General features: G+C 42.8%; 1 protein-coding gene across 1 annotated transcript; it reads right to left on the bottom strand.

Annotated features, from left to right (window-relative positions):
• Positions 1-157: 157 nt before the first annotated feature.
• Positions 158-24,183, bottom strand: LOC112560672. Its single transcript, XM_025232686.1, has 18 exons — positions 23,920-24,183; positions 22,356-22,447; positions 21,574-21,691; positions 21,056-21,130; positions 20,543-20,631; positions 19,982-20,055; positions 16,705-16,775; positions 14,935-15,018; positions 14,580-14,650; positions 9,217-9,294; positions 6,511-6,571; positions 4,531-4,609; positions 4,109-4,281; positions 2,801-3,121; positions 2,268-2,442; positions 2,007-2,155; positions 1,265-1,399; positions 158-822 (listed from the first exon to the last, which is right to left on the bottom strand). Exons 1-18 carry the CDS (start codon positions 24,139-24,141, stop codon positions 640-642), a joined length of 2,250 nt encoding a protein of 749 aa, XP_025088471.1. The 5' UTR covers positions 24,142-24,183; the 3' UTR covers positions 158-639.
• Positions 24,184-24,678: the final 495 nt, after the last annotated feature.

The raw sequence follows: 24,678 nt of genomic DNA, 5'->3' as shown, positions 1-24,678 counted from the left end.
GTTGGTGGCGTTGTGAAAGTGGTATAACATAGCTGTTCAGTCTGTCGGGGTTGACGGTCCAGACAGTTATAACTTTTCAACGTGATCACGTGGGATTACCAAGTACTGTTGTTCCGTTGTTGTGTCCGTAGTGAAAACAGAAAGATGACAACTGACAGAAATTATTTTTGTTTATTATCAATGTTAATCAAACCATTCAAATCTGGCATCAAAATACACACAGTCCATGATTGCTAGCTTGCCTCTACAACACCTGAAATGAACTAGTTATGGTTTTCATTCTGTCTTCCTTATAGTCCAAAATATCATCGATGCACCTTTCTGATGTTCTTAACACAAACATGGGTAGTCCTCTTAGGAGCACCTTCAAACTCAATTAGAGAAGTTGAGATCCATTTAAACCCCCGGTTTTCAAACCTTTCCAGACGAGTGTCACTTCCGAAAATTTGAATTGACTGAGTAGCACCTCCCACCTCTACCCCCTACGAATATAATTATATACTAGTCTAGGACTGAAACATGGTGTTCGCGTACCACCCGTCATACCTTCGAGTACCAGCCGTGGTAGGCGTACCACAGTTTGAAAACCTGGGATTTAAACCACATGATGTCTACATTAACATTTTCAGTGTTAACCCATCATATAGTCCCGGAGCGGAAGGAGTACTGTCCAGGGAGGTGCGGCACATACTGCTTTCTGCGGGCCTGTCGATGGCGGATGTCTGTGACCAGACGGCGGTACACACGAGCTCGGTGGGCCTCCCAGTTGACGTAGTCTTGTAGCTGACTTTGAAGCATGTCCTCACTGGGGTACGGACACTCCTGTAACAGTGACAAGTGTGACGTGTCATTATTTCTTCTTTCCGTCCTTTACCTCTCAACCCTCACAGAGAGAGAAAGAAGACGATTTCCAGAAACTCGCTGAAAAGTTTCTTGTTAACGTGTTAACTTTTTATTCTTTTTACTTTTCATATATATAATAACAGCTCTACGTTTTATATATAATATGTGAATTTTACTCTCAAGTCTTTCATTGATTGGTCTGGTCATCGCCATGCTTCTGAAAGGAAAGCTTGATGTCGAAGGACCAACCTGTCGAGATCTTCTCAAGCTGTTAAGTCCCTGGATGTGTGAACATTCATGCTGTTGTCATCCACCTCTCAAATTAGAAACCAGCGCTGTCAAACAGTCCCAGTCAATTTATTCCGCTGTCTGTCGTGACACCCAGGAGGTAAAGAGGGAGGCAGATGCGAGCGACACTCACCGACTGCTTGGCCTGCCGCACGCACGTGTCGCTGGCGTGGTCCAGGAAGAAGCGCTTGGACAGCACCACGCACTCGGCGCCATTGCTGACCAGACACACGCTGGGCTGGTCAGGGTACACCACTTGGCTGAGGCCCTGTCATCAGGGAGAAAACAACCTGACAATGCCGGCAACAAATCTTTCACTCACACACATACACAGAGATGAGCATGGTGGGGCGATGCCATGAAGACAACGGGAGCACAGCGTGACGATCGTGTCATCAATGGCCTCTCCAAGTGATAGCCAGTGGACAATAATGCGTGTATGGAGATGACGGACGCCTCCAAATTTAGTAAGAATATTTGTTACTATTGCGACTCGGTCGGGGATATGATTGGTAGATATCCCCTGCCCAGGACCTTATTTGTTTTTGAGGGATTTTATTCCCTCGTTCTATGATGTTGTCGATGGTTTCAGATTACAAAATTACTACCCACAAAAGTGTACTGTCAACAAAATATTAACCTGTTAGTCTAGGTAAGGGACATCGAGAGTACAACTGTTTTGCTACACCGATGCTGCACATAAATGAGCTTCACTCAAATGAAGCGATGGATCAAAAGGGACAACAACATCGTAGGTGGAGGACGTTTTAACACCTGCAAAATGTTGCCCTCGGGTCTCTCCTACATCGTATACTGTTCTCTCCCTCACAAGTACCACATACTGCTCTCACCCCAAGACTCTCTTCAAGACTTACAAAATACTGTCCTCTCTCTAAGACTTGCACGAGGATAAACGTTGGATTGAGGTCGACATCAGTGTACTTGAAGTCACGTGACCCTTTGTAGTCCAGAGTTTCTGCTATCGTTTTGCGCCCCACCCGTTCTCGGAATCGCCGTTGATAATCTGTAGAGAAGTAAGAGCAACCAGAACACTTCAGTTTAAAATAAAACTATCGAGAAATATTTTTCACGCGTGCATACTCAGAAGCAGACATGAAAACAGCATTTTGACCCACCAACGTTGAGTCTGTCGACTTCTGCCATTACTGATAGCTGGTGCCGAGCATTCATCTCCGCGTCTGTTGCCATGGACACGCTGGCCGCGTTGCCAGGTGCAGGCAAACTAGTCCGAGTGGGCAGGTGTGATTTGTCGTGTCGGGGTCTGGCAGGGTATGGAGCCAGGTACACTCCCTGTCGTCGTAGCGAGATGAAAGATAATACCAGTCAAATAACTCGTGTGGACGGTAGACACAAAGAGCTACCCAACGAGAGACTGACAGACAGGCCGACAGATAATCACACACACACCATCATACTGACAAACAGATACACAAGCAGACGTGAAAGAATCCCTTTACCTCTGCCTCCCCCAAAAAAAAATCTGAGATGGGGCTAAGGGGCTTGATTCTTTCTAACACAGTCAATATGTTTCGTTCAAACCAGATGCCATCCTTCCGACATTCTCCTGAGGCTGCTAGGGTTTCCTCCAGACTTCCATCTCCGAAGATGTCGAACAGACAAAAATTAATGAGTTCGTCCTTTCCCTCACCTTGGAGGTTTTTCTGATCAGTCGATTTTCTTCCTGCCTCTCCTCCGTCCCTCCTGACTCGCTTCCGGAGTCTTCAGTCACCCTAGCAGAAGCTATTGTCTCTTTGTCTATGTCTGATGACAGTAACAAGTCCTTCGCTGCTCCATCCAGGGATTCTCGCTCAGGGGCGCTGACTCCGCGTACAGTGGGAGGTAACTTGGGAAGTTTCAAAGTCTCGGAAGGTTTCGCGACGACGCGCGATCTGTACTCCTTGATGACTCTGTCGTAATCAATGATGCCCAGACGATCTTTGGCATTGTACAGCCCTGGCAAACTCTGCTCCTGAAAAGACAGCAGCAGTAAAAACTAATCACTACAAAACCTGCTCAACTTCCAAACGAAACACTAGGTAAGAATCTCTTGAAATGTTTTTGAAATTTCTGTGATACTGTGATGCTCACTATTGTTTATGTTGTTCACTACTGTTTATGTTGATCCTCAAAGGAAATTTTCTTAGTCGCAATCCCTCAAAATGCTGTCACGTGATATTCAATAGACAGGTGGGTTTTTTTAGCAGGTTTTGTAGTTTTGATAAGCACATAATTGAAAAATATGCATTTCAAATGAGCATGGAAATCAAGCAACCAAATAACGCAGCAATATTTACCACAAATAAGCATGCCCAGCAACAAACAAATAATTCAGAAATCTTTTATGAAGGTCGACATCAAGAGAACTTATTAAGCCCTGACAGCTGGATTTCAATTATGGACTCGGCATTTCTTGAGTCGTGTGGCACCTGCCTTATGGCAGCTTACAACAAACTGTACCAGAGGCAAAGAGGATCCAGTGTCCAGCATTACCATCCATGCCTGGCCGGAGGATCTTTTTAAATGAAAATTTTGAATTTGTGTGTCGATTGATGTTCCTTCGCCTAACTGGCTCATGGGGACAAATCTCTGTCTTTATCGTTTCGCCTGATGTGTCTCTGGATTTTGCCTGTTTGCCTTCTTTCTGGTTTACTCTTCTAAAGTCAATTCTTGCTCTCCCTAACCTTTGTTTCTCTGCTCGACTCGGTCGTATATGAGTGTAAAATAAAAATCATACCCAGACGCTGCTAAAGGGCACAGGCTACATTCTTGTAAGAATCAGCAAAGATCAACCTGCTAACCTCACTTAATAAAACTTGATTTACTTGGTTGTTGAAAGTTTACACTTTCTGTGCTTATGTCACTTTATAATCGAATGTAGCTGCATGCAGAATTTATATACATCCCTGCCTTAGATGATAATAAACAAGGCTGAAAAAAAAATCATGATTTAACGCACCAATCGTTTCTCAGCTTCCACCTGATTGCGAAACGTTTCCACGGCGGGGCTGCGCACCTGCGGCACGCGCTTCTCTCGCAATGCACGGCGGGATGCACGCTGACGTCGGACTTCAAGGATGCTACAGACAGCGATGACAGACATTTTACTACACAGAGAAACATGGATGGGTACTGCAATGTTTCAATACTCCAACACATGTTCGAATGATAAGCACTGATACCCGAAACGCAAACACACTTTGCTACATGCCACCCCCTTATCTTTATTTCTCCCTTTTCTGGGGTGGATGTGTGTGTGTGAGATGTGTTTGTAAAGGGGAAGGTAAGCATGTGTGCATGTGTGTGTATCGTGTACGTTGTACGTTTCTGTGTATGTTTAGTTGCTTGTTTTATGCTCGCAGTACATTGAGCACTACTCACTCCCATGCTTGTACTGCTGTCCAGCTCCCAAGTCCTGTGGCACTGTGTAACGCAACTTTTTCAAGACGGACAGGCTTCCCTGCAGGTAATGGTAATGATGGCTTCGTGAAAGAAGAATGTTGGTGAATAACAGGACCAAACACACACAACGATTACAAATGTGCTTCCAGACGATGGCTGCTCTAGAGCTTTTAATGACGAAAACAATGAGACTACCCGAAGGCAAAGACAATACAAATTTTCTTGGAACCTACTTGACAAAAGTTAATCAACTCAGCAATATGTTTTAATGAAAAAGCCAAGGATCAACAAATTAATTTGTCACTACTGTCTTGTAATAATTTTGGCTGGAAAAGGCTTGGCTGGTGTCTCCAGTGACACCCAAGGAGACGATAGTTGCTGGTGTACACATTTGTTCGCCCAGTCATGTGTGTGACAAAGAGACGAAGATGAGGTAAGCTGTCTTTCCCGACTAAATGATGAAAAAGGCTTATTTTTCCTTCTGTAGATAGAGACAGTTAGTGGAAATGGTTGCAAGACTGATCGATGTAATTGGTGCTTGTCCAGATTTTTGTGGCAACCGGCAGAACGGGCGATGAGAGAAGCTTGACATTCCCACGAGACACCGCGAGACGGCCTGCCAACAAGACTTACAAACGTATCTGTTTGTCCTTACTGAGTTTGCTAGCTCTACACACGCGTCTGAAGTATACTGAATTCAACAATTGAAACAATAGTTTTGAACATTACCTCCTTCATGAGGCCGAACAATTAACAATTCAGTTAACGACAAATGGCTGCCATCTTTAACTGCCATCGATAACCAGACCAATCTTTCTCGATGGAATTGCTTACCCTTTACAGCCAGTTAACAACACTAAGTGCTTTAATTAATGTCTCGTTTTAAAGTTCTGCCGTGTACTTCAATAACAGTTTAACTTAATGGATCAAAACACTGGGTTTTTTGTTGTTGTTGTTGTTGTTCTAACACAATCTAGCACCGTAGAAACTGCTTTTACATCGCCATGTGATTTATTAATTTTTCTTTATTATGTAGAAAGTGTCCATGCTAGCAAGACAGTTATTGAAGGTTTACTGGTACACTTTAAGGACATCATAACATGCTAAAGTGCACTACATCATTGGTTTCAAGAAAGAAAAAATGTATTGACAGCACCTCATAAAAAAAATTTTTTTGTACATTTTATATCCAGTTGGATTTCTACATTTTTTGCAGTTGTGTGAAACAAAAACAAATAAACAGAAAAGTGTGTCATCTTTCTGTTCTCGTTCTGTAAGAGATGTCTTACGGCGCCTTTTGCGCCCGCTAGCACTACAACCCTATCTGAAGATTTAAACCTGATGCGCGCATTTTTCTTTCAACGAAAGTAGAGTTCCATTTGAGACTGAGATAATGAGTTCCGTTAATATTTTGTAATAGCCAGCGTGTTGGTGCTTTTAAAATCCATTTCCCAATGTAGTTTGACAGTTACAGAAAGGCAAAGTATCTGAAAACTCTTTGAATCTGTTTAAACTAGCGGTCTCAAAATGATTAGAGTTCCGACAATATATAAAATACAATTTTAGATAGCCCGTAAAACATGCTTGTGGCAGGCACGTTGTCTGGAAGGTTCTGCATTGCGTCACCAACAAAATATTGGTGAAACTCTTCTTCAGCCGACAAATACGGACCACGTGACAGTTTTATGAACACTTTACCAAACTGTGTGAAACGATTGACATTTATAAAATGCATACACTGATACTATCTACAAAAGAATATACAGTTATACTTACAGGTCTAAGAAAAAACTTCGTGCGACCCTCATGACTTCACGAGGTCTGATGTCGTCGGTCGCTACCTACCTGAACGCTTCCGTCAGTGAATACAGTCAGACAGCATGGGAAAATACATTTAAAACAACAATGGGAGCGATAACCTTGATTATAGAAAGAAAAGAACATGTGGGCCAAACTTACCGACTTGACAATGTAGATCCAGTCGGAGTTGTTACTGTCCCTGACCAGGACTTGACCGCGGCTGAAAGAGGATCAAACAGATTGCTTTAGCACCTGGATGACGTCAGGGAGCCGGTCACACAGGTGAGCTAGAGACTGACCGTATGGATGGACTTTGGGTGAAAAGGAATGGATCAGATATGAACTGAAATCATTCTTATACATGTTCTAGCAATAAATAGTGAGCGAGCGTAACAGTGTGGGTTAACATTTGTGTGCGTACGTGCGTGTGAGAGAGAGAGAGTGTGTGTGTGCTTGATGAATATAAAAATTATGCATCCGTTCTACTGTGCATTTTACTGCGCAGCGAAGCGTCCACTATTTCTCGCTTCATTATTTCTGGTTCATTGTCAGTAAGCTGGGTTTTTCCTACCTATCATTACGACGTAGATTAACGGCAATAAACTGGTTTTTCTCAAAGACTTCTACCACCTTCATCACTCGCGCTTCTTTATAACCGTCCTCATCTCAAACTGTTTCATCCTGAAACTGAATTCCTTTCCAAAATTGGAAACCGCTCCAGCGAGCTCGCTGCTTTATGAGTTTAATACACTCCTTTCAGAGTTTCAACTGCCCGTTATAACGTTCACGTCGTCAATCAAAATGAAAAGTGTGATGGCCTTCAATGGCAGCCAATCACGCGTTACGTTTCTTCAGCGGTTGCTAGGCAAGCACGGCCACAGAGCTAGAGCTGTCTCGCCATGCTTACAGTAGTACTTGCATTTAGTCTGTCGCCATCAGCCTCTTCTACGGATCGAAGCCATTTCCGTTCAGGCACAGCCACAATAGCTAGTCTCATGAAAACGGCGCAAACCAAACTCTTATTGAAGCCACATCCTGTTCTCTCTTTTTCTCTCTTTTTTTATTTTCCCCCCATTCATTCCCTCTTAGAAGCCACACACAGACACATATTAAGCGGAGGCAATTAACGAAAATACAAGAAAGTTATAGAAGGTTAACGAGTGAAATTCATTCTTAGTTCAGGGCAAATTATTTGCGGAATGCGTGTTTATTAATTTGGTCTACAGACTACAGTTGGTCACGGACTTCATTTCCTTCTTTTACTGGTTGTGTGAGGTTAAAGATTTAGTTTTCAGTTAGCTACCTTCGTGGAATATCAAAAAAAAAAAACAGACTAGCTTTACTGAGAAAGCTTTGGGTTGTGTTGTAGTCAATATAGTGTCGTGTTGACAGATGCTACAATATGGGTTCGCATGGAAAGTTTCCTGAGACAGATATTCAAACTCTCCGGCGACACCCTAAGTCGTTCTTTGAGAATGGCAAGCAAGCGAAATAATTCCTGCCAATAATCTGAAGAAAAACCTCTGCAAGTTCAAGATCGCTGAACAATTCCAAAGGGAAAGTACTTGGTGTTAAGAATCTAGCTCAAAAATATATATATATATATTCTCTGGAACGGATCTTGAAACTGTGGATGATCTACTTGGACACTCCGTGTTTCAAAGGCCACCATAACAACTATACAAATATCTGTTTCTTGTGTGACCACACTTTGCCATTCTGCCATTATTACCTGGCTGATCTTGGGATGATTGGTTACTTAGTATCAATATTAGCACTCTTTTGATTTCTGTTTGACGGTCGCGATTTTCTTTTACTTACATTTATTATTCCTCGTGAGGAACGGACTCTCTAATGAGGGAACTGACGCATGCGCTGTCTACATCTATTAATTTAGAAATCTGTTCTAGTGACATTTGAAAGTTCTAGCAACCAGATATTAACATCTTCTCCATACAACCCACACGAAAATGAGGGTGTCTGTCTATCAATCAATGCTTAAGAATATAGCCCAGAAGAGCGTTGTTGCAATCTTGAACAAAGCTTTCTTGTCCCGGTTCTCTCTCCCTCCATCCATCTATCCCCTCCCATTTCTCCTGCTTCTTTGCGCGCTGTCGCCTTCCCACGCTCTTTCATAGGAAAGGAACAAACACAACATTTCCAAATGCCAGCTTATCACACAGCCATGTGTGGTCATTTACCTTCAAGAAAAGGTTTCTGTATCGGCTAATTACCAAATCTTGATAAAGTAAAGTTTAAGAAGACTTCGTTAAAATGAGCAGATTCGTGGGTGGTATAAAAAAAAATCATCTTGTAAATAAAGCTGTGTGTGTTATTTATATACGTACTTGAGTACTGTTCAAATACAAACTGTTTGTACGATCCTAACTCCAATTTTTCAGGAGAGATAAAGAAGGGCCATAAAAAAAGGTTTTATTTAGGGGGCAGCCTGCTGTCAGCACTAATCTTCGCGAAGTCCGTTTGATAGCTAGAGAATCAAAGCCACTCCAACGCAGACCTAATGTCTTTTTGATGTAGTGTATACCTCGCGAACTGAGGTCAACGATTACTCCACAGAAGCTATACCTAAAATTACATACCTCAAGTACTGAACACACACACACCTATTGTTTACTTGACATCAATGCCTGTCCTATAAAGTGTTTGCCAAACACTTGCTGAGGGTAATGTGTACACATTGGAGTGACACTTGTTGTGGTGGAACACGGATGTCCGCATTGGTGACGCTGAAATGGTATACGTATGTCTACACTTATTCATACTTACTTGAAGTAGTATACGTATGTCCACACTAATGTCATACTTACTTGAAGTAGTATACGTATGTCCACACTTCATACTTACTTGAAGTAGTGGAACACGCACGCCTGGGGGTTGTACAGCAGCGTCTGCAGCGGCCAGTTCTTCAGGAAGCCGACGCTTCTGGAACAGAAATCCAACAGAGTCTGGTCCACATGCAAGGCTTCATCCACCGTGTCATCGCTTGGCACGCTCATCGTGCTTCACATCAATGACTCCTCTCGAGCAAGCAGACTGGAACAGACCCACACTCTACTGGTCACGGTAATTTGTTTTGGCTGTTGTTTTTAAAATCTGCCTCTCGGTGGCGTGACAAAGAGCTGTAAATGTTCGGCAAGAGGTGACTTCATTGACCACGAATGCTTCCTTCAGACGACAGGGCTGCCTGAGAAAAATTTGATGTGATTTTGAGTTTCTGACTCCACCTTTGTCTTAAAGTTCTCCACGTTAAAGGGGTTCAGCGGCCATCAACAGACAGTCTGGACCACCCCACGAGTCGCTTGGTCGTCTCCTGTCTGTAGAAGGCAAGGTTAGTTTGGCTTGAACTTCTATAACTAGCTTATGTTACTCCTCCCCACTAACCCCCAGGTGCACGCGAATGTCCTAACGGTGGCAGTGCAGTGACGTGACGCGATTACCGCTCACACATCCGGGCAACGCGACGCCACACTGGCGTAACCGGCGTGAAGAGGTCAGCAGTGGTGCGCCACTCGCCGCTCGCAGTCACGGCAACACCCGAGGGTTCCAGCAGGCGGCGTATGTCTACAGGCGGGTGGCTGTGTTCGGGTGGAGGGGCACCCGGTAGTGCAGTGGTTAAAACCCTCGTTTGTCACCGCTGCAGTGAGAAACTCAGGGATCAGATCTCATCTCGGGACACTGTAGGTGACACCTGTCTTCAAGGGCTGGACGTCGGAGACTTTCTCCGGTTAATTCGATCACCTCTTCCTCCCTCTCCCGCCATAGCCCGAAATCACCTCATGGTTGAAGCACTTTCCTACTAAATAAACCAACGATTTATACTCGGGTGGTTTTGATTAAGGAAGGTGGGGAAACGCTTCAATATGCGTGAGGCCATGTTCTTCCCCTTCCTCACCCTTGTGGCATCTTTGAATACCATGACAGCATTAGTGCACTTAGCCATTGTAATATTTAATCCTTTACGATTCAGGTCCTTGTACGACTGCAGACTTTGTAGCTGAGAAGTATTTGTTAAAGAAGCCGTTTTATACATTTTTTTCTGTTCAGTTTTTTCATGTTATGACCAGCTCGTCGTTAACGACTTCTGAACAGTCCGATCGGCATTTCTATTCAAATACCTCAACACTTACTTCTGTACAACCTATCACACATATCTCTGTGCCCCATTCTTGATCGCGAGTGATCGGTTCTGCAGTAATCTTATCTACAGACGTTTGAATGGCGCTATCAGGCTAATATGTGTGTGTGTGTGTGTGAGCGCTTGAATATCTGCCGAACAGGCCGTGTAGCACTGCCTCTCACTGAAGTGCAAAACGGTTCACATGTTTACCTTATACAAGCTGTTTCTGGAACAAAAAGTGCATTGGCACCTGCAGGAGCAAGAACGCCGATAAAGGTGTCACCTCAGCGTGACCTCATAATGTGACACCCCACCGACCCTCTTGCATATAATTTAATGGTCGAAACTCACAACCCCTCCCACAGCAGTTTGTGTTATTATTTCACTCTTACATCTCACTCGTGAACAGTTGTCGGCGTTTGTTGTCACTTATTTATGAATAAAACTAGTTAATCTAGTATTTGTTTCTGGTGCCGCCGTGCGTATCACTGACTGTAGCAGCTTTCATTTATTATTTTCTTGCAAACTTCGGGCTTATCGTTCTTCATCCCTCAGTGAAAACGTCGAAGAAAGCGGTCTTCAGTTCTTGAAGTTATGGGGTGGATGGGGTTGTGGTGGCAATGGAAAATGGCTGGCACAAATGTTTCTTGAGGGTTCCGGGAGATAGACGTGACTGAGAAGGTGAGATTGTGTTGAACAGAGAGTTCGATTCTCTCGTTATCCGCATTCTGTATCTAGCTATGAGGCACCAAGAGGGAATTCATACAGGCGTCCATAACTTTTAACCAGTCAGAGTTATTAATCACTGTTAATGACATCTTGACCTCACTAAGACAACACTACATGGTTGGTTGTTTGAAAATTATGCACGAGGCAGCGGCTTAGAACATCTGGAAAAATCTTTTTTAAACCATCCAAGCACTAAACCAGCAATTGTTCACCTGTTCTTTTAGTCTTTTATTTGCCATTTACATTTTTGATTATTTGATTGATTCTTTGGACACTTGAGCCCTGTATGGGGTGAATTCTCCTCTTGGCGACCATTGCTCTCCACTTCCCCACCCGACTGCCACTCGAGGTGGCACGTGTAGAGAAAAGCCCGTGCGCCCCGAGATAAGAGTGGACCTCGAAACCTTAAGGAGTCTCATTGTGTTGGTGACAAGCTAGTCTTTAACTTTACACGTCCGGCCACCCTGTGCTTTTGGCGGGTGGGGGAAGGACCATATAATCGCAGTGGAGGTGAACGACAAACCTGTGCACCAGGGTGGGGCGACAAACCTGTGCAGACGAGGGACAGTAAATCAGTGCAGTGGCACTGTTATGGGTGACTTCTAAAGCCGTTGAAAGGCACCGACCTCTCCCCCCATTCCGACTCCTCCCTCTTCCAACCCACCCCCAACCACTTCCTCCTGCTCCCTCCCGCACCCCCCACCCTGACGTCTCCCACCTTTCGTACCTGCACGCGGCTGCAACTACAACGACCGCAATTACTGCTGCAACGCGTGCGGCGGCCATTTTGCGTGTCGTGGCAGATGTCCATGTTTACTAAATGCCACCTCGGCCTTGTCATGCCAGTTTACGACGAGCACTGTCGGTGGAAAACACTAATTTAAACGACAAAAACCTGAACGATCAGGCCAGCGAATGAAGTTGATTTTTTTTTCTCCCTCTGTTGCTCTCTTCGGCACGATGCGACTAGGAATGAGAGATTTTTTTTTTTCGGCATTTAATCCAGTGTCGGTGTGATGTATTTTTATTAGACATTGTCAGACATTACGGTCTGAAACAGTTCCCGGCGAGCGCAGCATGCAATGTGGCACACTTCTTCGTGCACCCCTCCCTTGTATGTCAGCATGCCCGAGCAATTTCTGAGACTACTCTCATGCTGAGCTTTTATTTTGTCAAAACGAACAAGACTCAAATGTGAATATATTCGTGTTCATGCGTTTAGGAGATTAGGCACCGTCCGAGGAGTCAATGAACCTTACATAAAATAAAAAGAGACACTTATATGTTGCATCAACATCAACAAGGGTTCATCCTTGTCACGATCACATCTACTATTCCCAAAAGGCACTCGTCCAGCTTTACCAGCCTGTCAGATTCTCAAACTTGAAAGTTACATTGGATTATCAAACTCTGCACATCCGATGTCACATCAGATCGAATTATTTTTTTTATACCTGAGAGACGGTGTTGTGTGTCGGAGCGGTGATGCCTACTCGTGCTGTAAACATAAATAAAACCTCTCTGCTACAGGTCTGAAGTCTCTGTGGACAAGACTTCATTGTCAGGCCTTAAAATTGTCTTCTTACAAGAAAGACTGGTGCTACAAAATCTACGACCTGTCAACACGGGAAAGCGCTCACCTTAATGGATTGCTTTCTCGGCGCCGGTCAGGTCTGTGACAAGCATGAACGGCCATCTGAGAGGCGAAGAGGCCACTGGAGGGACATCCCGCCCGGCGGGCCACATCACTACAATCGTGGACAGGGAAACTTGTTTTTTTTTTTTTTTTTTAGTAATCAACAGAGAAACCTGATATTCCGTGTCATCGATATCTGTCCTTATAACCCTATCCATCATTTAACATGTTGACTTTGGTAAGGTTGTGATTTGACTTTTTAAAACTATTTTTACGGTTAGAATATATCATCAGTCTTTGCCCTTTCTATCATTGCTTGCGATGCAGTTGATATTTTATTTTACTTTCTCGATTTGCTAGTGTGTGAATATAACCACAAATGTGGCAACAGTAGAGGTATGCTAGACAAGACAATTGCTCTACAATAAATATAATATCCTCCGGCGTTTATATTGTAAAAACAAAATGGTGCTTGTGGGCACGCCATGATACATGATAATCCCAACTCCCTTGCTGCCTCCGACAGCTAACCGTTGCTCACAGGTTATCACTGATCAGTTAAAGCAGCGGTTCTCAACCTTTTACTTGTGGCGACCCCCCTGACGAACACCGGTACGTCCGCGACCCCCCTTAGCCAGCTAGGTCGGTGGAAGAGCGGGGGGGGGGGGAAGAAGTCTTAGTTAACCTCGAACGCCGCGTCGTAGAAATCAACAACGGAAGAACAAAGTTCGTATCTGCAAGAAGTATAACTGTTAATGAAATTTTACTAAAGCAAATTCTGTGGTGCTAATAAATATTATTTTATTGGACACTGACTTTGATTAATGAGAAGGTTGAGCCTGCTTGCTGTTGCATAGAGAAGCGAACCTGTGTGCGATGTTCGTACCCACTGCTATTCACTGCTCAGCCTCTGCGTCCACACGATTTCTGTATTTCGACTTCAGTGCTGCCAATGCTGAAAATCCTTGCTCACACATATACGAAGTTGAAAATGGCAGAAGAACTTTCATTGCTTTCTCAGAAAGCACCGTTGACGCTAATCCAGAATGTTGGCACTGGTGTTGTTTGGAAGACCATTTTCAGGATTGGTCACTCGAAAGGTCGATGAGCTGCTCTTCTTCCGTGGACAACCGCTTGTGCTAGGATCAGCCAGAAATGGATTACGAATCCAATCGTATTTAGTCACATCAATTTCAGCGAAATAATGCTGAAACCTTTCTTGCAGTCCGTTTACATGGGCAATAATTACATTCTTCACCTGATCAAGGCTTAATTGTTTGACAGGGGGATTGTGTTTTGAGTTTTGGAAGTGAGAAGTCACTGCATTGCCGAGACAGTGTACTTGAATAGGGAGAAGAGATTTGGAGTTTGATCGCCCTCACCACTCATGGTCACAATCTAAGCTAATTTCAGTAATACCGGTATAAGAAACTTTTAAAAAAGGACCACCTTCGCGACCCCCTTGTAGGCACGTCGCGACCCCCCAGGGGGTCGCGCCCCACAGGTTGAGAACCGCTGAGTTAAAGTTTAAATTAAAGTTCAAAGTTTGAAAACAACGGAGCTGGAATATTCACTCGTCTTCACACTGATGGGATGAAGAAACTGAGTTTTACTTGGACAATCACAGAGAGAAAGACGACAGTCATAAAAAAAGATATGCAATGACTGTTACATCAGGAAATAAAGGGGGAACTACAAGATAAGAAACCAAGGGGCAACAGTTACCTTAGGAATGATTTATGGTCCGGATCCATGATCGTCTTGAGTCCTCCCGCCATAAATATATCTTCGAAATCCTGTGCAGACAGAAGCACACACAAGTCTGTAGGAAAATAATCCTTTGCAAAATTTTTTTACTGACACAAGCAAGTCAAGTCTCTTATATCCACAAACACAAACGACTCTCAACAATCTAAAAAATAAAAGTTTGTCGAGGGAAGACAAGCGTGCCACGGGGAAAGTGTTGAGAGAAGAATGTCGTCTCGCTCTCTCTGTGTTGAGGACACAAACGACGGAACTTTTTTTCTTTTTTTTTTCTTTTCTTTTCTTTCGGCGTTGAGTGTAGTTGGTGAGTGCTTACCAGTGTCGATATACACAGCAGCTCCACGTCCGACCTGGTGCTGACAGTGGCTTGTCGTCTGCTACCAGTGATCACAGCGAGCTCCTGAAGCACAGAGATGATGAAGAATATGTCGTACTGTTCGAAAGACCTATTGACCAACCGGAATTTATGAACAAAAAATTAATCGCCTGCCTCCGTCGGTTTATTCATGAAACTAACCAATGAAGCCCCAGATTTCAACATTATTTTCACCACTATTGCTCACACACACACAAGTATCCGTACGAAAGGACACACGAACAAAGATGACTGTTTACCTACCGACGCCATCCTACACACACTTTCCATCCACATGTATGTTCGCAAGGCAGAAAGCATATAACTTTATGAGTTTGATATAAAATGAGGAATGTTTTCTCATACCTTACCAAAAGTATATAAGATAAATCATGAGAAGTGTCGGATATTCCACTTTTTCTTTGTTTATGGTATCGCTGTTTGTTTAAGTGTGTGACGCGCCCTTTCGCAGCCTTAGTCCTCAGTTCTTTTGAAGACCATTCATCCGCTTGGACGACCTCCAACAGGGCTGTCGACAGTTAAGTGCTGGCTTTGTCAGTACCAAAGCACTTGGTACTTGAAAGGGTTTGTTTCCTTTTGACGGCTGCCTTTGAAAAGTAAATGTGAGTATATTCATTCCTAGAGTCTAGTGGCTAAACAGAACAGCCGGTGTCTCGTGTCAAAAGCTTTTCGCAAGTCGACAAACACGACTGGGACTAATTGAATACACAGAAACTGCACTGTCCCCGTAGCACTCATGTTTTGAGGACTTGTGATATGAGAATATCTAGCCAAACCTCTGCTGGTAAATATATACTGACCTGAACAGCACTGTTAATGGACGGTTTGTGATTTGCTTTTTTTAAATATTCAAACTCAGTCTATGGATAAAAGACGCTTTCACTGTCGGTGTCGCACTACACAAACAAAATCGAAAATATGTTTTTTAAAGTTATAGTGTTTGTTGTCGTTTGATACACGTGAGAGCGGCACATCGAGAGATACAGCAAGGGTGTGCAGATACACGTGCCCACCCGTTGGGCATTTTCGCTCTATTTATAATGCCCTGTTCACTGAAAGAGCCTGAAAGAAAGTAGCTGAGGGTTCAAGTACATTGCCTGCACAATGCTAATCTGCTGCGCTGTGTGACCTTTACCTCTACATTTCTCAAATTACAGCAGATTAATTAACACGGTGAGTGAGTGACGTCAGTGTGCTTGTGAGATTTCTCGCGAGCAGCCATGATTGAAACCCAGTCCTTGCGACCCTCTGTATAATCCATGCTCGACGGACCGTTATCACGAAACGAGGGTAAGTTGTTACTGTTTATGCACACACACACACAAAATAATAATAAAATGGGGGTCATCAAGGTCAAATACACACAAGCGCACGCGCACATAAACCCAAACACACCCAGTCACAGAGAAACACAGAGAGAGAGACTGAACATTGCTAGGAAGTTGTGAGACTCTACAGACCACGAATTTGTTAAAACACCCCAAACCCATGCACAAGCGGATATAGAAAACAGAATTCTCCGACAGATTGCTCTAGCTACATTTATAATGACAAATAAATACAGGGTTTTTCACTTCTTGTTTATGTTCTTATAACAAATGTGCTTTTCTCCTATAACGTGCATTCACATAGGTCCTGGAGGACTCCAGACATTCATATGCCATATTCACGCCACACGATAACTACTTACTCCAAACGACAACCACTTACTCCAAACGACATGCCTCGTTCCAGTTTCACCAGTGTCCGTGTGGTGCCAGCCTCAAACTCTGTCACCAGCACTAGAAACAAACAATTCGTCATATCCTGGTTACCTTTTGGTCATCCAAACAAATCTCGGCTAGTCAGTTATAAATATCTCATTATAAGTAAGCACAGAAATAACGAAATGATTTGCCTGTAAGAGAAAGATTATCGTCTTCGTCGTCGTCATCGTCATCATCATCTCATTCGTGTTTTCCGGCCAGATGGAGAAAGTGTGAACCGATGAAGGCTCATTGCATGGTAACGCCTTTCCTTTTCTATGTCACGTGTTCTGTTTTTGCAGGTGAACCAGCGCATTATGATCTTCGCTTTCTTGCACGAGACATCAAGGCTGACGAGAAAAGGAGATAACCTTTGATAAATATCGAATGCTTTGGATGTTTATAAGACCGAATGCAATTTATCCCTCGCTGCATCAGTGTTAGTTGCTAAGGCAGGGGGCTGGGTGCTGAGCGGGGAGGTTGAGAAAGATTACAGTTGCGAGGTCCACTGCCTCAGGCCGAGAACAATCACCCCGCGCTGAACGGTGATCGGAAAATATCGATATGGTGGATGGCTGATCGTGATGTTTGTCGTGTGACGAGGAACACGAGAACTGAACGCCTCCAGGTCCTGAAGTTTAGTGAAGGCTAAATTGAAACTTTCTTGTTCTTGGGTAGTATTCAGCCTCTACCCTGTTCAACTTCTAGCCACACATTTTGAAGCAATTTTAAGTCTGTCATCAATGACAGATGGATTAGGATTAGGTAGTATATGCAGAGCCACCTATAAACCTAAAACTAAAACATTCTAATGTTTCCTTGTGCTCCAGAGTTTTTAATTATCAATATCATGAAGTTGTCATACCGGAGCCAGAAAACTGGAATGACATAAATATATTCTTCTCAACCTCCCCTTGCTTGGCCATCATGGTCACCCGCATGTATTTTCTCTCCTGCTGTTTGGGTATTTGGCCTAATATATCCACACAGCAATTCAATCTATTTGTTTGGGGTTTATTTTTTTTTTATTTTTTATTTACAGGATCCGAGACCCTGATGTGTTGAAACTTGTGATGTACCTGCAGGGTTGTCCATGGGACATATTTTTCTATCCCGTCCCATCCCGTCCCATGGCAATTTATGCCTGTCCCATCCCGTCCCATCCCACGGGACGTTTCCCATGGGATTAACAATCCTATGGACAACACTGAAAACCACTTTTCGGCTTTTGTTCTATAATTCCTGCTACTTCACATACAATAGATGATTCAGAGGAAAGATTTAAATCCTTGATGAATGAAATAACAGTAAATTTATTTTGCAATATCAAGTATCGACTACCATGGGAAATACAAGTGTGTGCTGTCCCGTCCCATCCCATCCCATGGGACGTTTCCCATGGGATTCCCATGGGATTCCCATTCCTATGGACAACACTGTGTACCTGGACCTACAGTTTTACACCACTCAAATTTCTTCTCTATTCTTGGTGAAATCGAAAAGGTTTTCTGTCACGAAGACTGGCAGGATAATAAAGAAAACAAAAAAGAGCTTTCGTGCTCAGAAATGTTATCTACACTTTTTTTCTTGAGGATCAACTTGCAGGGTGGCATGGAAGAGTAGGGAGCTGGACGATTTTAAAGTCAAACCAGATCCAGACTTGAAATTAAGCTCAAAGTTGTTGGCAGATTAATAGAGGGTAGCTCTGTCGTTAATTTGTCATAAACATGCGTTTGAATTTGTAGGGGTTTTTTGTTTGTTTGTTTTTTGTTGTTTTGCTGGGGGGTTTTTTGTTTGTTTTTTTGTTTTTTTTTTTTTTTGTTTTTTGTTTGTTTTTTTTGAGTGGTGATGGAATCTCAAAGAATATCGATCTAAACTCTTTTACTGTCATTGAAAGCTGCAGCCAATGCCAGAACTTAGAACCTGTACTAACGAGGCGTTGCTAAACAGGCAGCTCATATTTCTGATGTTGCAGAAAGTGAGCTTTGACCTCTGCCTGAAACCCGGGTGATGTATCTGAGTTAGTTGTACATACCGTATTGTTCGCTCCGATTTGGGGGATTTGTGTCTTCTAATGACCGCAACATATATACCTGAAAATAACTGTGTACTTGATTTAGTCTTTACAACTTGTTTCTTACTTGTTTGTTTACACAAAGAACTGCTTGTCACACAAAAGGGTTTATTTAAATGACTCGAAGTTCTCACACTCTACTTGTACGTGCTCTGTCTCCTCCTACCTCCAGCGTTTGAGAAGATTGTACCCGCTTTCAATCCCTCACACCTTCTACCCAGATATGTAACAAAGATAACCAATGGGCAAACCCAGTCCATCATCTATGGCCTGCGTCCGTCAAACTTCTTCCAAATTTCTGATCACGGAATGAGGAGAAGCCTATATCAGCAAAAAACAATTTGTTGTTTCTTTCGTGACAAACGGAGAAATCAGGAAATCTGAAAAAACTGCGGGAAAGGCTTTGTCGTTATCCATCAAATAATGCTTCTTCGGAAAAATTCATTAAAACAAGTCACTGGTCTGGTCTGGTCTACTCCTGGGAAGAAATGACATCTAAAACATCCATTGCTTGTCTACTCAAATAAGAGAACCTGAACTAGACTCGAGCCAAAGAAATGAGGTGTGTTCACGTGAAACTATGTAACAAGAGCCACACCAGTCTCATCCTTCTTAACTTCAAAACAAGTTATAACACTTCTTTTCTTCAAAACTCGTCATCATTTCGAAGATTTGCAAACATAAAAAGCTTTTATCAGTAGAAGTACGTTTCCATTTTCTTCTTGTCATTCCACTGGTAACAAAATCATATCCGCCTTTCGCCTGTCGATTTATATGTCAAAAATCCTCCGGGATTGCAAATGGTGTCGGCTATAACTAGTTGGTTTGTTTTTTATTTCACCAAGGAACTTCATCAAGCGCCGTCTTGCAAAGAACATTGCATGTCGTTATGGATTTTAGCTTCTTTAACAGATTTTGTGGCCGGGAGGTAGTTTCTCGATAAAATTCGTCGAAGGCAATTTTGCGTCAAGAAAATTTCAACTAACTAGCCAAGACATGGAAAGACCTGTCTTGCAGGACAACCCAGAGTATGGACGTGGGAGGACAGGAGGTGGGTGTATGAAGAGTGTGGTGTATTATAAAATGATAAAAGCTTTCTTTTTTTTTTTTTTAGCAGTTAAACTGGCAGGAAAATTGAATCTGTGACACGGACACTTTGGTCGCTCACCAGATCCAGACAGGATGAAGTAGAAGGAGTGTGGGGGATGTCCTTCCCGGATAATGGCCCTTCTCGGCTCGTAGCTGGTGGAAGAGAAAAAAAAAATGATGCTGGCTTCATTCGTTTCAACCATCGAGGCAAATCTGCTTATGCTTCAGTGAAATTTTCGAGTATGGATCATTAATCACGTTTATAGTCTTTGCAGCAAAACAATTTGGGATGTTTATTAGCTACGCTTGAATTTCAAAACGCTTTATGTCGGCTATACAATGTTGTGGATTTTAAAATGGCTGTTTACAATGAAGCATTCCTCTTTCTAAAGCAAGTCTGTAGATTTATGTGTATATAAAGAACAAAATACGAGTATTTATCCAGATTTAGGGAAATAGTGACGAACTGAGTTTTAAAAAATCATAAAGAAAAATATTGCATGCCACTAGTCCTTTTACCTCACTATGCTGCTACATTCGAACAAATAGAGGATAGAATGCGTTACATTGCAGATGAAACCCAATAAAACTGTGAGGACAGGCACTTGGTGCTGTGATGTCTAATGTTAAGTTCGCTCACCTCTCGTACCAGCCAACCTGACACAGCTTCCACTGCATCTGCATCGGGTACTCAGCGAAGGCTGGAATGTTTCTCAGAACAATCAGCAGCTGTTTAAAAAGACATGTCGATCAGTGAATTCTAACTACAAAACAATATGATACTTGAATTTTGTGAGCACAAGCGCGCGCACACACATTCATATATATATATATCTTGTTTTCGTATATATTTATAAAATATATATTAGCTTCATATTAAATCATCACAATCTCAAATGGTTCGCGGTGTCTCAACGATGGAATTGATGTTTCATGTTGTGCGTTATCACGGATCCAGATGGCACCACTCATGTTGCCAGCATCACTTTGCATTCAGCCATCTTGTTCCTGTTTCCCAAGGTTGGCAGTCGACTGGTTGCTGTCACCGTAGCTAAGTGCGTGATTCACATGAATGTGATTTATGGGAGGTCTTTTCTCCACAACCGTCTGTATGACCGGTTATTCCCTTTGCCCACCTCGGATGTATACTCACGTATCTGATTTCTCTCTCTGTCCTTGTTTTCGGTTCCATCTGCAGTATCCTCTTCGCCTCGTGTGCCAGACGCTCCTGGTGATGGCGTACACGGTATTAACGACAGCGTGAAATTGCCTATCACTGAACATTCATTGGAGCGAAGAAATCTTTTTCTCTCTCACTCCAGACCCCTTCAAACTCTCTCTATCTCTCAGATACACACAGAGAGGAGAAATCACAGTTATGCTTTCAGAAAGTTTTGTAGCTAATGGGAAGCAACTCCTTTCAAGTCCTAGGAACCTGTTTTGCATTCTTTGATGCCGCAAGAACAAACCATAAAGCTATAAAAGATATATGCTTTTCGTTATATTGTTTATTTTTTGCATTCTTATCAGACTTTTTAAACACGTTTTACGAGGAAGTTACAAAATGGGAGAAAGTTTTTAATATCAATAGATATTAACGTACGTGTATTGTGTTTTGTGTTCTGAGAGAGAGTGGAATTACCATATAAACACGATGGATTAATATATTACCTGTGTGTTTGCTCGATAATCAGCCTGATCAAAGAAGGGCCCCTGCTTGTCGATGGTGGAGCCGAAGTCATCGAGAACTTGAAGGACGGAGAGAAACTCGTCACGCGCGCCTTGCACGCTGAAATGAAGAACTGTCACATCAGTCTCTACATCACACGTTGGTCATCAATAGACGACATAATACTGTTAATTTATTTTTTAACTTGCCATTTCATGCATCTTCTCTTTATGTTTAGCTCAACTTTCACGATCCTTTCTTTCTTCGTTCATTAATTTATGCTCCTTCGTTTTTCTTAACAATAATGTCTGTAGTCAGTAGTTCTACGTTTATTTTCCCGTTAGTACAGAATGCTAGTGTATATCTATATGACGTGAAGTTTGTGTGTGCAAGCATGAGTATGAGTGAGTGCGTCCAGCTACCTGCCCGCATGTGTACACGTTAGTGTACAAGAGTTGGCTCCCTTTCCTGAGTGAGTAGAAACCCTTGTGTAGTGCTTTGCTGCGGCTGCAAGCTGTTGTACCGTCTTATATAGCCCCTCTCTTTATTAAAAGCGCATCTAGAGTATTACATTGAAATAAAACACTAAAATGTTGTCTTTCATTAATTAACCCCTTTGCTACTAACGTATATGCGTGCGTGTGTGCGTGCGTGTGTGTGTGCGTGCGTGCGTGCGTGCGTGCGTGCGTGTGTGCGTGCGTGCGTGCGTGCGTGCGTGCGCGCGCGCATGCCCATGTCTATGTATTTATGGCACAAGCTGGCAAACTGTGACCCTGTGACTTACCTTTGTAAGCTCAGTTTGCACAAATGAATGCAAATTGTTGCTAAGCGAGCATAACTCTTGAAAGAATGTCGGGTTTTATGTGGTCTGGGTGGCTACAAACAGAAAAAAAAATTAAGGATGAATGATGAAAAGGTTATTGTCGGGCTAGAAAAGCCATCACCAAGGAGTAAATATCACAGTGTAATTGAAACAGTCTGTAGCCTTGCACCAGTTAGAACACAGAAAGAAAAAAAATGTAATGTCAAATAACGCAGCAATACAATTTTTTTTTTAAGGAAAAGCTCTCGATCTCACGGCGCAACAACAGATGTGTACATTCTGTATAGCCAGTCGTGATTTTACTGCTCTACAACTACATTAAAAGTAAGAGGATTTATAGCTTAGTAGCAGCTCATCCAGCAGTGAGTTGTAAGTGGTTCGCCGTGTCAAGAGAAAGGTAGAGGTCAACGCTTCCTATTGGCTGTTCAGACTGAGCGGCGACGGTCATTAGCCCGAGCTACTAATGACTCCCCGACAGTCTCACGTGCAGTGGAGCGTGCAATGTCACAGGGTTACAGAGTGCAGCAAAGTGAAGTAGCTAAGAAACTACTTATCCCACCTTCTTGCGCGATGCTTTATGATCAAGAAATTAAAGAAACATCACATCAATGTAAAAAGGGGCTGCTAAATGAAAATTTATTTCTTCATAAGAATTTAATTAAAACTATACTTAAATGACAATATCTTATTATTATTATTATAGGAAAATAAGTTACCTCCGACCGACACAATAGAGTATTTCGAAAGATGTTTATTACAATTTTGTCATGCTTTTAAGCACACACAAACGCTCAGCGAATGGAACCTGTTTTAAACATAAAAACTTCTTTAGTGTTTAATGATCTACGTTTCTAATATTACCTTGGTAATGCTAAAGTTACATAGCTATGTAAAAAAAAAAAGCCGATACAGGTATGACTTAAGGCTTAACCTTAGTGGTATAACTGCTTTAATAACAAAACAGTTAAACTGAGCGTTGCTACAAAATATTTTTGTGGCAAATATACGTGGTCCCGAGTGCTTCACGGTGAATGAATTCATAATCACCTTGTGCTAAACACGAATTATTCACTTTAACCACATACATAAGGCCAAAAAGTTCAACTCGTTTACAAAACTAAAAGATCAAGGTTTAAAAATGTGTTATAACAATACTAATGTCAGCGAACAGGCCCTGTTTTTATTGGGTAAATAGATTTTTTCAATCATGATACGTGTAGTATATTTAATTTTATTTGTTTAAGGCAGAGGGTTACACTGTTAAAACGCGTGAATTTTGAGACATTTTGTCTTATTTTCCTCAAACAGCTGTTACATTTGGTTCCTGTTCAAAGAATGGATCTTTGTCTTATTGAAAAGAAATCTGCTTAAGGTCTCTCTTTAAGTTTCACACACACACACATGTATATACACAATATGACCAACGACTCGTAAAAAAACGTGGGAAAAGCCATCAAGTTCTCTGTGAAACTAAAAAATTTGACAAAGATGACGATACTGAGAGAGAAAGAAGACAAAATATTACCTGGCCGTGGGTGAGATTTGTATGCAGGCTCTGCACCCTCCTCAGGTTTCGCCTCGGCAGCAGCTGAGCCTGAGGACGTCTCCCAGGAGCATCCCCCTCTCTCCAATGGCTCTCTGTCTCACCGCTGGCCTGGCAGAGGGGGTCGTGACTGCGGGGCTGACTGAGTATCGAGTAATGTCTGGAGCCAATCGTCTTCTGCCTCTGCGTTTTGTTGTTATTCATAGTTACATCAACGACTGTGACAACTAGTGTGACGTTGACGTCTTGAGCTACGTGACGGTTAGTGCGATGTCCACATCTTCAGCTGGCTGGCCACTAGTGTGACGTCCACCTCTTGATTTGCATGAGATCCACGTCTTGAGGTGTCAGATAGATATGTAATGTCTACCTTTTGAGCTGGTTGATTATGTTATGGTTAGTATTACGTTGACGTTTTGAGCAGGCGGACTCTGTGGACTGGTGTTATGGGCCTTCGGGATAGAAACCGTGGGTGGATGCTGTGTCAACCTCAACCCGGACTGAACGCTCGCAGTCCTGTTCCAACTGGAGCTTTGCAGCACCGCCACTCGTCCAGTCCTATGTGGGGAAGGAGGGAGGCAACAGCCAGTGTTACCTGGACTTGTCTAGAATCACGATTCTGACCTAGGAGGAAGTCTCATAACCTCCCCACCCACCCATCTGTCTGACAGTTGGTCACAAATAACACCTAAAAGTTTCGTAAGAGACATCAGCCATAAAACTAGTTAGTACTGCGAGCGG

The sequence above is a fragment of the Pomacea canaliculata genome, linkage group LG1, assembly GCF_003073045.1.
Source record: "Pomacea canaliculata isolate SZHN2017 linkage group LG1, ASM307304v1, whole genome shotgun sequence".
NCBI classification, from domain to species: domain Eukaryota; kingdom Metazoa; phylum Mollusca; class Gastropoda; order Architaenioglossa; family Ampullariidae; genus Pomacea; species Pomacea canaliculata.
The sequence above is the reverse complement of the archived record's forward strand: the minus strand, read 5'-3'. Positions and strand labels throughout refer to the sequence as shown.

What these genes read in the sequence shown, in the direction of transcription:
- LOC112560672 (XM_025232686.1), bottom strand. Translation starts at nt 24,141, where the DNA reads ATGAATAACAACAAAACGCAGAGGCAGAAGACGATTGGCTCCAGACAT. An exon ending in CAAATCTCACCCACGGCCAG is followed by an intron (nt 22,448 to 23,919) that starts GTAATATTTTGT and finishes TTCTGTTTGTAG; the next exon opens with CCACCCAGACCACATAAAAC. An exon ending in TGCGTGTTCCACTACTTCAA is followed by an intron (nt 6,572 to 9,216) that starts GTAAGTATGAAG and finishes ATCCTCTTTCAG; the next exon opens with CCGCGGTCAAGTCCTGGTCA.